The sequence below is a fragment of the Malaclemys terrapin genome, chromosome 3, assembly GCF_027887155.1.
Source record: "Malaclemys terrapin pileata isolate rMalTer1 chromosome 3, rMalTer1.hap1, whole genome shotgun sequence".
Taxonomy (NCBI): domain Eukaryota; kingdom Metazoa; phylum Chordata; order Testudines; family Emydidae; genus Malaclemys; species Malaclemys terrapin.
In genome coordinates, this window is record NC_071507.1 from 203,991,060 (window position 1) to 204,005,877 (window position 14,818).

General features: G+C 49.8%; 1 protein-coding gene across 1 annotated transcript in view; it reads left to right on the forward strand.

The window, feature by feature from the left end:
• The window catches only part of NUGGC (nuclear GTPase, germinal center associated), a 98,139-nt gene that overhangs the window by 57,643 nt on the left and 25,678 nt on the right, over positions 1 to 14,818 (forward strand). The window contains exons 12-14 of the mRNA XM_054022981.1: positions 5,406 to 5,539; positions 7,261 to 7,422; positions 11,546 to 11,703. Of these exons, the coding sequence (XP_053878956.1) occupies positions 5,406 to 5,539; positions 7,261 to 7,422; positions 11,546 to 11,703 (454 nt within the window). The remainder of the gene's footprint in view (positions 1 to 5,405; positions 5,540 to 7,260; positions 7,423 to 11,545; positions 11,704 to 14,818) is intronic.

The window sequence follows — 14,818 nt, forward strand, 5'->3', positions numbered from 1 at the left end:
CCTAAAAACCCAGGGGTTTGGTCTGTGCTCACTTTGTAACCATTTGGTTAGTATATTATTCTCAAGCCTCCCCAGGAAAGGGGGTGAAGGGGCTTGGGGGGATATTTTGGGGAAACAGGGACTCCAAGTGGCCCTTTTTCCTGGATTTTTGTCTAAATCACTTGGCGGTGACAGCAATACCGTTCAAGGACAAGGAAAGGATTTGTGCCTTGGGGAAGTTTTAACCTAAGCTGGTAGAAATAAGTTTAGGGGGTCTTTCATGCGAGTCCCCACAGCTGTACCCCAGAGTGGGCAGGGAACCCTGACACCGGTCGTCATCGGGATCAAACCGGGGACTTCTGGAGCTTAGTGCATCAGCCTCTGCTGCATGAGCTAAAAGCCAACTGGCTGTTAGCTAAGGCTGTAGAGCAGACTCATTTTATCTCTCTAAGTGGTCTCAGTGCCGCTAGATGGTTCAGAACACCACACCCAGGAGGTGTGTGGGTTACACCTGCACAAACCAGCCACCGCTGCCCCACTCAGATCTGCAGCAGGCAATTTGTAGGTCCCTGAGTTTCTGAGACACCAGCTTTTCCTCCAAGTCTCTCGACTGAAAGAAGAGACGTTCTATAGATGGAAGATTCACCCAGGTTCAAACTGAAGCAGCCTGGAACCCTAAGCACATCATGACATGGGGAGGGGGGATCATGGCTCCATCCCTACAGTCCCCCCCCACCCTCCACCTAGAGTGATAGTGCCAGGAGGGCCCCCTCTGCTCTCAGAGTGTCTGAGGCAGAGTTTCACAGATGTGAGGGCCAGAAAGATCATTGTGATCATCTAGTCTGACCTCCTACATAACGCAGGTCAGAGGACTGCGCCGGAGTAATTCCCACTCCAAGTCCAGTAGCTGGGTTTGAACTAGAGCCCACCCTTCCGAAAAACATCCAGTAATAATTCCTAGCTTTTATACAGCACTTGATTCAAACATTTACAGTGAGCGAGAATCCACAGTTGTTCCACTGGTTAATAACCCCCAATGTTAAAAACTTGCACCTTATTTCTAGTCTGAATTTGTCTAGCTTAACTTCCAGCCACTGGATCAGGTTACAGCTTTGTCTGCTGGACTGAAGAGCCCATTATCAAATATTTATTCCCCATTTAGGTACTTAGAGGCTCTAAGGTAAACCTTAACCTTCTCCTTGTTAAGCTAAATAGATTGAACTCCTTGAGTCTATCACAATAAGGCATGTTGCAAATTTCCAAATGCATATTGCAATATCCAAACTTCCCATACTAATGCGGTCAGTCCATCTTGCCGTTAAAGCACTTGTTCTGATAAACAAGTTGTTGTGCTAAACCTCAAGGAACTAACTCTCCACTCTCACTAAAATTAATCTTCCACTTTTAATAAAGGTTACACAACTAAACATCATTATTACATACTATTCATAAAGCTTCAAAGCGGTTGGTTCACTTGATAATAAGCCTTTACTTAGCAATAGGCCCTTTGGCTTAATAGCCAAGAGAGTCTACTTCTTCCCACCAGGCATGACTGCCCGATGCCCCTCTCCTCAGGAGCAGCGTGAGTGTAAACAGGAGTCCCCTCTGCTCTCTGTGTTTCTGTTTGGATGGATCAAGCTGTCTGCACTTTTCCACTCCTGCTACGCACAGAGCCCTCTGCTGGGCTGGAGTTCGGAGAGCCCTCCAGAGCAGTGGGGTTAACAGCCGCACTGAAATGCATGGGGCAGTGCCCACCCTCACAGCAATTGGTTCAGGCTCTGTGCAGATTCAGGCAGATGTTACTGAACCTGTTTCCAAGCTATTCTTCACAACTGTGAGGAACAGAGACTTTACTTTTTGTAAATGCAGGCTGGGATTCTGATGTAATCACATGGCTCCTGGAGCTGGGGTCCGAGGCCTAGGCCTTAATCCAGCCCTGTGTTCACTGACGGGAAGCTCTGCCGGAGCAATGTTCCCCCTGCTGAACATCCTCCAGGAGGAATGTCTCCTACCACATTTCTAAGGATATGTCTATACTACAAGCGCTGCTGCTGCTGCAGCTACATTGCTGACGTGCTGTACTGTAGACACTCGCTTCAGTAACGGAAGGGGTTTTTCTTTTGCTGTAACAAAGTCATCCCCTCGAGAGGTGGTAGCTCGGCTGTTGACCCAGCTGTGTCTACCATCTTCACGGCTGAGGATGTGAGGGACATTCCCAAAGCTGAGACCTTTTTAGGTGACAGATCTGAGGAACTGTCCCAGATTGAGGTGTCATTAAATGTGGTTTGGGAACAAATTGATAAACTAAACAGTAATAAGTCACCAGGACCAGATGGTATCACCCAAAAGTTCTGAAGAAACTCAAATGTGAAATTGCAGAACCACTAATTGTGGTATGTAACCTATCATTTAAATCAGCTTCTGAACCAGATGACTGGAGGATAGTTAATGTGATGTCAATTTTTAAAAAGGGCTCCAGAGGTGATCTCAGCAATTACAGGCCAGTAAGCCTGACTGGTTGAAACTATAGTAAAGAACAAAATTGTCAGGCACCTACATGAACATAATTTGTTGGGGAAGAGTCAACACGGTTTTTGTAAAGGGAAATCATGCTTCACCAATCTACTAGAATTCTTTGAGGGGATCAACAAGCATGTGGACAAGAGTGATCCAGTGGCTATAGTCAGTGATGAGCTGCCAAAATATTAACAACAGGTTCCCTCCTCCTCACCCCATGAGGGGGTTGTGCCCCCCCCCGACTCCTGCCCCATCCAATCCCGCATATTCCTTGAGGTGCCCCCCCCCCCGGGACTCCTACCCCATCCACCCCCCTTCCCTGTCCCCTGACTGCCCCCTGCCGCCCCATCCAACCCCTCCTCAAATTCCTGATGGCCCCCCGTATCCCTGCCCCATACAACCATCCCTTCTCTCTGTCCATGACTGCCCCCCACCACCCCATCCAACCCCTGCTCCTTCCTGACTGCCCTCATTCAATCCCCCTGTTCCCTGCCCTCTGACCGCCCCGACCCCTATCCACCCCCCCACAACCCCCTGAACTCCCCTGCCCTCTTCCAACACCCCCTCCCTGCTCCCTGCCCCCTTAGCATGCTGCCTGGAGCCGCTCGGCCGGGTCCGGGTCTGGGTTCACTGGGCCGGGTCCGGGTCTGGATCCGATCAGCTAGGGCCGGGGCGAGGGCCAGAGCCGGGGCCGGGTTCGATCGGCCAGGGCCGGGGCTGGGACCGGGACCGACTCCAAGGGGCCCGAGCTGAGCCGGGCCGGAGCCGCTCGGCCAGGACCGGCGCCGCGGGGCCTGACCCGGACCAGGCCGGAGCCGCTCGGCCAGGACCGGCGCCGCGGGGCCTGACCCGGACCAGGCCGGAGCCGCTCGGCCAGGACCGGCGCCGCGGGGCCTGACCCGGACCAGGCCGGAGCTACTCGGCCAGGACCGGCGCCACGGGGCCCAACTCCCCAAGCCGGGCCAGGCCGGCGCCACTCGCCTGGGACCGGGGCCGCCGCTGTGGGGCCCGAGCTGGGCCGGCGCTGCGGGGCCCGAGCCGGGCTGGAGCTGCTTGCCCGGGACCAGGGCCAGCACTGTGGGGCCAGAGCCGCTCGGCTGGGACTGGGGCCGGCGCTGTGGGGACCGACTCCCCGAGCCGGGCCAGAGCCGCTTGACCAGGACTGGCGCCGCGGGGCCCGAGCTGGGCCAGGGCAAGAGGGCCGGGCCGGAGGGAGCCGCTCGGCCAGAGCCGGGCTGGGCGGCACCGCGCCTTGCCTCCCTGGAGCCCCCGCTGTCCCAGCTTACCTGTCTGCTGCTTGTTCCCAGGGGAGGGGGAGGGGAACAGGAGCGGAGCGTTCAGGGGAGGAGGGGGAAGTGAGCTGGAGCCGGGGGTGGGGTGGACAGCTGCCCGAGCTTTTGTTAAATTTAAAAGCCCTTTTAGAACTGGTTGTCTCAGAACAATCGGTTCTAAAAGGACTTCTAAATTTAACAACCGGTTCCTGCAAACCGGTGGGAACCGGCTCCAGCTCACCACTGGCTATAGTCTACTTAGATTTTCAAAAAGCCTTTGACAAGGTCCCTCACCAAAGGCTCTTAAGCAAAGTAAGCTGCCATGGGATAAGAGGGAAGGTTCTCTCATGGGTCAGTAACTGATTAAAAAATAGGAAACAAAGGGCAGGAATAAATGGTCAGTTTTCAGAATGGAGAGAGGTAAATAGTGGTGTCCTCCAGGGGTCTGTACTGGGACCAGTCCTATTCAACATATTCATAAATGACCTGGAAAAAGGGGTAAACAGTGAGGTGGCAAAATTTGCAGATGATACAAAACTACTCAAGATAGTTAAGTCCCAGGCAGACTGCAAAGAGTTACAAATGGATCTTACAAAACTGGGTGACTGGGTAACAAAATGGCAGGTGAAATTCAGTGTTGATAAATGCAAAGTAATGCACATTGGAAAACATAACTCCAACTATACATATAAAATTATGGGGTCTAAATTAGCTGTTACTACTCAAGAAAGAGATCTTGGAGTCATTGTGGATAGTTCTCTGAAAACATCCACTCAATGTGCAGCGGCAGTCAAAAAAGTGAACAGAATGTTGGGAATCGTTAAGAAAGGGATAGATAATAAGACAGAAAATATCATATTGCCTCTCTATAAATCCATGGTACGCCCACATCTTGAATACTGTGTGCTGATCTGGTTGCGCCATCTCAAAAAAGATATATTGGAATTGGAAAAGGTTCAGAAAAGGCAATAAAAATGATTAGGGGTATGGAACAGCTTCCATATGAGGAGAGATTAATAAATTTTCAGATTGGAAAAGAGATGACTGGGGGGCGGATATGATAGAGATTTATAAAATCATGACTGGTGTGGAGAAAGTAAATAAGGAAGTATTATTTACTCCTCATAATACAAGAACTAGGGGTCACCCAATAAAATTAATAGGCAGCAGGTTTAAAACAAACAAAAGGACGTATTTCTTCACACAACGCACAGTCAACCTGTGGAACTCCTTGCCGGAGGTTGTTGTGAAAGCCAAGACTATAACAGGGTTCAAAAAAGAACTAGATAAATTCATGGAGGATAGGTCCATCAATGGCTATTAGCCAGGATGGGCAGGGATGGTGTCCTAGCCTCTGTTTGCTAGAAGCTGGGAATGAGCGACTGGATGATCACGTGATGATTACCTGTTCTGTTCATTCCCTCAGGGGCACCTGGCATTGGCCACTGTCGGCAGACAGGATACTGAGCTAGATGGACCTTTGGTCTAACCCAATATGGCCGTTCTTATGTACAGTGGAGGTTAGGTTGATCTTACTTACATCACACAGGGAGTGAAATTCTTCACAGCCCTGAGCGCCATGGCTAGGTCATCCTCGGTGTAGACCAGGACTAACTCTGCCTGTATGTGCTATTCCAGAGATCCCCAAGCTGAGAGAGTACATCAGGAATATCTTTCTGAAAGAGAAGAAGAAGCTGCTGATGGATTATGTAGCAGAGGCTTTCGGCATTGTCCTGCTGGCTGAGAATTTCAACTCCACACGAGACACGGTGGTACGGCTGGAAGAGCTTTGGGCACTACAATCTGCTTCACTACTAGCACAGTGATGGTGCAGTGAATAGTCCCCTCTCTTCCCACTGCAGCAGTTTCTCTGCACTCTGCCTTCTCCCCGTTCCATCCCTGCTCCTTTGAACCGGGCCACTCGCCCCATGGTTCCTAGCAGGAAACAAATGCAAATCGGCTCCAAAAAATCTAGTAATGAGCTGACTAGTGTGTAAATGCACCACTGCCCCCGATGGACGGAGCTGGAGCTGTTTATCTATGTGCCATAGACCCTATACTGCTGACAACTAATGGGGATGGTTGTAGGAATGCATAGCTCCCAAATCGCCAGCCCACGGGCGCGGCAAACTGCTCCCATGGCTACGAGGCAGGAGTGACCTTCAATCCAGTGTCTGTATTTGGGAAACTTATTGGCAGCCTGACATCACCCTCGCAGCTGGTGTTCACGCGCTCAAGAGATGGGTTCGTTATTTTATGTGCATGTACACTGGCTGGCTTTTCTATGCGCAGGAATGTGACCACTAAGAAGAGTTGTAAACAAAGTAAGGAGAGAAATAAAAACCCCAGGAAAAGTTTTCCTGAGGAGGCTTTTCGGCTTGAGGCTTTCGAAGCTCTCTAGCTACCAGAAACCTGGTGTTCTATTTCCTTTAGAAGGTCCTCAATATGAGCGACCGGGACAGCGACACATGATCGCTGTCGTATAATCTCTTGTAACTCTCTTGCGTGCTCCTTCTGGGCACTGGAAAGTCTCCCCCCCATACTCACGAATAAGGGGCGGCAAACAGCCGCGGGCGCGCTCGGCGTATCCAGCCGGTGAGTAGAGGGGCATCACGTCGGGGTCACCAGCTGTGGTGACGACACAGGAAAGGAAATAGAACACCAGGTTGCCAATAAGTTTCCCAAATACAGACACTGGATTGAAGGTCACTCCTGCCTCGTAGCCATGGGAGCAGTTTGCCGCGCCCTTGGGCTGGCGATTTGGGAGCTATGCATTCCTACAGATGGTTCTGTAGTTCAAACTAGGGAGAGGGACTATACTTTTTGATGCAGGAGGCTCTGAGTTCTGTCCCTAGGGCAGGGCTAGATGATGACATGGTAGAAATCCCTGCACCCCTTCTACACTACAGCTTACTCCATTGGCAGCATCAGTGAAACTGCATCAGAGCTGAAACATGCTATTTTCCCTAGTGTAGACACACCCACGTTGTCCAAGGCCATGCTCTATTTGTCCGGTTGGGCTTTTTGATGATGTCACACCAAGCACTACCTCCCGATTGCTCACCACTGGACCCATATCACTGGGGGACAAAAACGTATCCCTGCGCCCATTGTGTTCTGTGGGTGGGTAAAGCAGTGAAAGTAGGAAAAAGATACAGAGATTCTGTTCTTTCCCCCCATCTATAATTGACATTTGAAACCACTACAGGCTTTATCTGCAAAGGCAGCCAAACCTTGTACCTCCCCTGTTGCCCAGCTGTCCCTTCACACGGCCTCCAGCATCATGCCACGCTGGGGCTTTGGTTCAGTACTGACTCAGAGCACCCCAGCTGGACTGGCAACACCACCTCTTCCAGCACAGTGTGTTCTTTAGATGCCTCCCATCCGGGTGCTGACTGAACCCAGGCCTGCGCTGCGGTTTCTAGCGAGAAGAAATCTTTGCCTCCAGTGTCAGCTGCGCAATGATGTGTCCTTTGCTCTTCTGCCATTGCAGAATCACTATCAGCAGAGTGGCTTGGAAGGCTTTGTGAAGGACAAGATCGAGGCTTTGGAGAAGGAGATTGAGAAATGTTTTGCCCACCTGGAACAGCCCCTTAACGAAGGCGTGAAGAAAGCCAAATTATCTCACCAAAAAACATTCTCTCAGCTCCTTACAGTGAGTAGCAAGCTCTCGACTTAGACCTCATGTGCAGCTTTCATTCTCTGGCCAGCAACTGCCTCCACCTTTGCTTCCCCATTGCTAATTAACTTTTAAGAAGTGCTTTGAGATCTGTGGCAGAAAGTCCTATAAGGGCTAAGAATTATTATTGGGTGTTGAGAGGATTAATTAAGATTTGTAAAGGACACTGGATAAAAGGCACCAAAGGAGAGCAGCATGTTATGGGCTTGATTCTGATCCTCTTATTCGCATGGAGTAGCCACTTACACCAATGGGACTTCTTGTGCGGTACAGTGCTACTCAGTGAGTAAAGGTATTGGAATCCAGCCCCAAATTAATATAGGGCTCCATTCTGCCGCCTTTACTCAGTACTTTGCTCCCCTGAGTAGCCCTCAGTGGGATGACTTGCAGAGTAAGATGCTTCTCAACTTGATCTGTGTCACTGTAGTGTGGACACTTTCTACAGCAACAGAAGGAGTTTCCATCCTGCAGTTAATCCACCCCCTTGAGAGGTGGTAGCAAGGTCGAAAGAAGAATTCTTCATCTACCTAACAGTGTCTACACCGGCCTTAGATCATTTTAACTACATCTCTCAGGGGTTATGTCAATCTACGTTTTAGGTGTAGACCAGGCCTTAGTCTCTGCCTGTGCTCCTCATCTGTACGGTAGAGATAATAATCCTTCCTTCATCAGTCTATTAAGACAGTAAGTGAGAGGGCAGGGTGTGCTTAGGCAAAATTCTGTATAGATCTATCCTTCTTCCAGCATCTCAGCTTAGCTTTTTGCTGATGCGCTGGCCAGAGATCTGTCTTTCCAGAAAGCATCACAGAGACTCAGACCTCTCTTCTGTAACCTCTGGGGCTATTGTATGTAAAACCCTGATAAATGGAGGGTCATAGTTCCCAGTCGTTTCCTGGGGAAGCACCAGACACTTTATTGATAAAATAACCATTGAGTGCTCACAAAACACACAGTAAATCATATACAACATTGTAATTGCATTTGGAATTCTGTGAAGAACATTTAAACAAAAGCTCTTAGACAGTAAATCTGCTTATACAGACTGCTCCCCTTTTGTTTCGGCTACGAACATTCCACTATAAGGTTTCAGGGTAACTGTCTGTCCTTTAGCTCACACATCAAAACACACCCGCCTCTGGTCTCCTCTCAGAGATGATTTCTCAGGGCTTGTCTACATTTAATGGGGCTTGTGTAGTCGTGGCAGAGCTCTCCCCAGCGCTCTAAAAAACCCCACCTCCACGCGGGGCGTAGCTACCAGCGCTGGCGCACTGTCTACACTGGCGCGTTACAGGGCTGGGTTTTTCCCCACCCCTGAGCGAGAAAGTTGCAGCGCTGTAAAGTGCCACTGTAGACAAGCCCTCAGTCTTTGCAGGGTGACTGTGGTGTGTCGTGTGTGTCACCTGGACTCTTCAGAGCTCGAGAACACTCCTGTCAAACACCTCAGACCCTGGCAGCGAACCAACACTCTGGGGAGCTCCCCAGCTAGCAGCTTCCAGCCCTTGGGGCAGTAGCTGACTGGTCCTCTCAGTTGCTGGTGAAACACAAATCTCTAGCCTGTATCCAAAGTGGTGCAGGGATCGGGATCAGCCTATAAAATATCCATTCCCTGGATCTCTACAAGCCTCTCACTCTATAGGGCACCATCTTCTCCCCAGAGACCCAGCTAACATGGGCAAGAATTCACAGACCCTCCCCTCAGAAAGTGCTGCCCCATTCGTGCTCTGTAACCGAGACAGAATCCCAGTTCAGAGCAGTTAGCTGAGAGCCAAATGTAAGTGCCACAGGTTCTGTAGCCTGATTCTTTAGTGGCTGTTAATGGTATTGATTGCCATTTGCTATGAATTTAATGAGCTGGGGGTAATAGGGTCTCATTCCAGAATCAGACTCAACAGAATTAAAATGAATAAGTTCAATATCTTGAGGGGAACCCAGGGTGCATGGCAACGACACTCACACTGAGGGCAAGGCAAAGTCTTAGCCACTTTTATTATCACAATCAAGGAAGAGAAGGAACTTCCAAACCACAAAAACAAATAGCAGTAAAATAGCATTAGGGATACCTGTGGTGTCATCCCCTGCATATGCTCATCTACTCACACCCCTCCTAGGGGACCTGGTGTGAGAGACAAAAGGACTAACCCTGTCCCTGGCATGCCAAATGAGTCCGATGGTTCAGACCCCCAACACCCAAAGGCCAGTCCTAGATAAGAACAATGAAGAGCGGAAGGGTCAATGATGGAAACCTAGTGCCCGCTACATGGTGGCTTGGCCTATTGTAGGCCCTGAGTGCTATCATGAATATTCATTCAGATGCCCAGCTTCCCATGTCCAAATCTGACTTCCTCACCCTCATAATATTGGGGTGCCCTTATCCAATAGGTTAACATATTAATGCCTTTTAGCTCATTATCATAGATGTCACCTATAGCTAAAGCAAGTTTGTGATTAAACATTTGCCAACAATTCTATCCAAAAATATCCCAGCCCAGTATCAGTTCAGTGTTCCTGCAGTTGCCTGGTATCGTTAAGTACCAACTCCCTCTCTTGAGCAAGCTATTACCCTAGATTTTGGGGAACTGGGAACTGCTGGGCCATTTTATATATGCTAGTCACTCAATTACAGACCTCAAAGTCTCAATAGTCCAACAAAAAAAATTCAAAAACAGACTCCAATGACAAACTGCAGAATTGGAATTCATTTGCAAACTGGATACCATTAAATTAGGCTTGAATAAAGACTGGGAGTGAATGGGTCCTTACAGAAAGTAAAAACTATTTCCCCATGCTAATTTTTTCCCTCTACTCTTACTCACACCTTCTTGTCAACTGTTGGAAATGGGCCATCCTGATTATCACTACAAAAGGTTTTTTTTCTCCTGATGATAATAGCCCACCTTAATTGATTACTCTCGTTACAGTTGGTATGGCAACACTCATTTGTTCATGTTCTCTGTGTATATATATCTTCCTACTGTATTTTCCACTGCTTGCATCTGATGAAGTGGGTTTTAGCCCACAAAAGCTTATGCCAAATAAATTTGTTAGTCTCTAAGGTGCCACAAGGACTCCTTGTTCTTCTTGCTGATACAGACTAACACGGCTGCCACTCTGAGACCTACTTTCCTTATTTTAACATGGTTAAGCCAATGCCATACAGGATACAGGCTTGTAGGTTCCTTGCATTACTGCTAAGCTAGATCTATGAGCGACACCACTAAAGGTAATAAATGCCCCCCTGTCCCCCGCTCTCCTTCTAGGTCCATAAAACACGCCGCTATGGACCAACATTATCCTAATACTGCCCTAGTAAGTAAAGCTGGAATAGCACTGACCTGTTCCCAGAGTGGTGCAGGGGTGGGACCCAGCCCTCACAGCAACCTCAGTTCTTGGTCCTGCTTCGATCAGCTGCTGTCCACAGGGCTGTTTTTAATTCCTCTATTTATAACCTTCCCCCGCTCGCTCATTGGCTCAGCTCTCAAAGGTGACCTGGGTATGACCTGCAAAACAGGTTCTCACAATGAAAACTTCCTACACAGCCTCATTAACTGCTACTGAGCTCATCAGGTACCTGCCATGCCCTGTTCTGGAAGTTTCTGGGTCTTTCTGAGTTGCCCTGCCCTGCTGTCCGCACGTCCGTGTGCAAAGACACAGAATAGCCAGCTAAGATCCATGTCTCTCCCCACTGTATCTCCCCCGTCCCGTGGAGAGACAAAGTCAAATGCTGCGGTGTAAAGCACATGGGTTAGAGTAGCTTTTCAGGACAGGCCTGTCTCTCATGGGTGCATCTACACTGCAGCTGGCATCTGATCGAGCGAATGCACTACAAAGAGAAGTGTAGCAGTGTCGGCACAGGTGGCAGGGGGCAGGGGGGTTAGCTGCCCCAAGTACGTACCTAGGGTCTTGGACGGATCAGAGTTAGTGTGGATGGATATGTCTACTTGAGCTGGAAATTACATCTTCCAGCTCCACTGCATGTATGTACAGCTCCCTGCACAATGGGGCCCTAGCTCAGTTGGGGTCTATAGGTCCTACTGGAATACAAATCGCAAGTAATGTATCCCATACACACTTCATTACAACTGTGTTTCCAATTATCCAGCGAGACACTGGCAACCGAGGCTTCCACAGGACCCTGAAAGCCGTGTGCCAGAAGAATGGTGTGTACGCGTCCCGGATCTTTTCCCGCATAGACTTCAACAGTGCCCTGGCTCAGCCCATCTATGACAAAATCAACCCCACGTTTGCAATCATATTCAGGTGAGAGGAGCCCTGTCCCACTCAGGCTGCAAAGACACCGAGCCTCCTTTGGTAGGGCTGTCTGGCCTCCCCATTGGCCTCAGGGTCCTGCAGAACCCTGGCCCTGGCCCTCCTGGGTAACCCAGTCTTCTCTTCACCTTGACTGTCTTGAGTGTCTTCTTCAGACTGATCTGGCCCTTCAAATTCTTCGTCATTGCTGTCGTTCTCTATCTGTGTTGTCTGTTCTACTGGAGACTTTTCAACCATATCTGCATCTTCACGGAGCTCTTCTGGCTCAACACTAGAATCAGGTCTGCTAAAATACTTGCTTAAAGCCCCTTTTGCTTCTGTCTTTCAAGTGCCTTTGCCTTGTATATGGCTCTTTTCTTACTCCCACTTGGGTACTTTCTACCAGTGTCTCTCGATCTCTTATCCATATTGATAGACATCACCACATTCTAACAGAATATTAATTATAGATTTTCACTTTCATATTAGGGAAATAATTTGTTTTGATAGTTGTACAACTGATTTTCTTCAATAATGTTTATTTTATTAAAATTTATAAAATATGTCCTTATTTTTATATTAGATGAAATTAAGACAATAGGCCTCATCAGTTTTAAGATATATATTTGCAACCGTAATGAACAGTAGTGAACTTAAGTCTTAAAGCAGCAAGCGAATAGCATAGTTCATTTATGATATTTTAAGTATATGGAATACCAAAACAACGTGTCATTATAAGTGTTATAATTGTTTTCGCATTGCGGAATCAGCTGGGGCTAGCTAACGCATACACAATTATTATTATAGAGACAATTTATAACCATGGTTAAGTTCAACTTACCAGTAAAAATGCAAATAATCCTTGCAATACAGCAAGAGGAACTATGTGACAGGTTGCCCAGCAGCTCTGGGTTGCCTCATTCCGAATGCACTCTGCGCAGCCGTGACGTCAGGGTGTGACTCAAACATGGGCGGTACGCTGGGGCCAGCTCTGGCCCCCGGAAGGGGTGGGGCCTAGGGCGGAAGGGCTGGGGCTGAAGGGGTCAGAGGTAAGTGCCCCCTCCTTCTCCCTTCCCCACCAGGGTAGCAGCAGCAGCTCGGGGTTCGGGGGCTATTTAAAGGGCCCGGGGCTCCGCTGCTTCTACCGCCCTGGCCCTGTATACAGCTCCCAGAGCCCTGGGGAAGCGACGGGGCTCCAGCGGCTATTTAAAGGGCTAGGGCAGTAGAAGCAAGGGGAGCCCCGGACTTTTTAAATAGCCCCCAGAGCCCCGCAGCCCTACCCCAGGGCTCCAGCAGTGGGGTTCTGGTGGCAATTTAAAGGGCCTGGGGCTCGAGCCCCTGCTGGGATCCCCAGGCCCTTTAAATTGCCCCCTGGGGAAGCCGGGCCACCCCGGAGCCGGTGCGCCGTACCAGGGCGTACCGGCTTACTTGATTTCTCTTCTTCAGGGTGCAGGGCCCGATTCAGGGGAATCGGTGGAATCGGCCTAACGCCGGCCCTGTTAGAGGCCCTATAAAGGCAGCAAAGCAGCCAGTCAGTGGCACCGGAGCTAACAAACAGAACGGAAAACAGGGGAGTTCGAGTGGGCGTTTATAAGGGGAGCTTGAGGAGGGAGCGTTTGGTGTTCGTTTGTTTTTGTTTCCACCTGACAGGAGCTTAGGCGGGAGGGCTATGACAGATACAGAGGCAGCAGTGGTAATGACCCAAGGAATGGAAGAGACAAGGAAGATGACCGGATGTGGAAGCTGCAGGATGTACATTATCCTGGAGCAGGTACCTGAAAAGAGCTTCGTTTGCATGAAGTGCCGCCTCATAGAGCTGGTGGAAGAGAAGATCTGAGGTTTGGAGATGCAGGTGGAGACTAGGTTGAATTTCAAAGGGGATTCGAGCGGATGATGGAGAGAAGGCCAAAGGAAGCTGAAGGGAAAAGTCCACACTCTCAGATGCAAGCTGGACTGGAGAACTGTGAGGTGAAGAAAGTGGCCAGTGGAAGCATGTGACTACGAGAACCAGGCAGAGGAAAAGACCAGCTAATGAAGGATGAATAGAGCTGAGGAGCAGGTTTGCTGAGCTGGAGAATGAAGAAGGGGCACAGCAGGCAGTAGTGGAAGGTGAGAGGGCAAGGAAGAAGAGAAGAGTGGCTAGCCCTAACAGCAGAGGGGAAGAGTCAATAGAGAAAGCCTCTATCCTCCTGGGGCCGACTCGCAGAAGATTGCAAGAGGGAACAAAAGACAAGAGAACTTGCAGCCAGAAAGAAGGCTGGAGAATCGCACCACCTCCAGGATGAGGCAGATCTATCTGAATGGGGCTCCTTACTAAGAAGAACAGACAGGCCTGTCACCAGAGCTGATCCGGAGAAAAGAAGGGTGTGCTGTCTGACGGGCGCTAAGATACAGGCCAGGCTGGATTTACAACTTACGCACCCCTAGGCACAGAATCTTCAGCACCCCCCCTTGCGGCCCTGCCTGGAGCCCCCTCCTGCATCCCCATGTGGCCCTGTGACCCCTCCAGCAGCCCTGTGTGGCCCGCTCTGCCTCCTAACCTGGCTCCAAGAAAGCTGCTGTGACTTGAGGAAAAAATGCCCCTGCCACCTGCCTGCCACCTGTTTGCTGCCACTCAACAGACCAGTCAGCCTCAGACAGCTCAGACTGTTCTGGCACCACAGTGGCCTCTGGAAAATTCTGCCTCCCTCGAACAAGACTTCTGCACATGTTTCAAATGGCTAAGGGGAGGAGGCACAATATGAGACCAGCAGCGGGTGGGGCATCTCAGCAGGGGGCGGGACAGATCTCCTTCCCGAGCAGTGTGGCCAGCGGCTGCAGGGCAGCAAAATAGCCCAAAGTACCGCAACTCACAACTGCTAAAAATAGCCCAACTGGGCTAGGAAATTGCACACTTGGCAATCTTAGTTTACCCCTAGAACGCTGTCGCCCCTAGGCGTGTGCCTACTGTGCCTAACTGGAAATCCGGCCCTCGATATGGCATGTGGATCGGAGGCTGAAGAGGATCCTAACAGGAACAGGAAAGAATCCATTGACCGTACTTCACATGGGAACAAATGATACTGGTAGATTCTTTCTGGAGCGCATCAAGGGAGACTGTGCCAGACAGGGGAAGATGCTTAAGGAA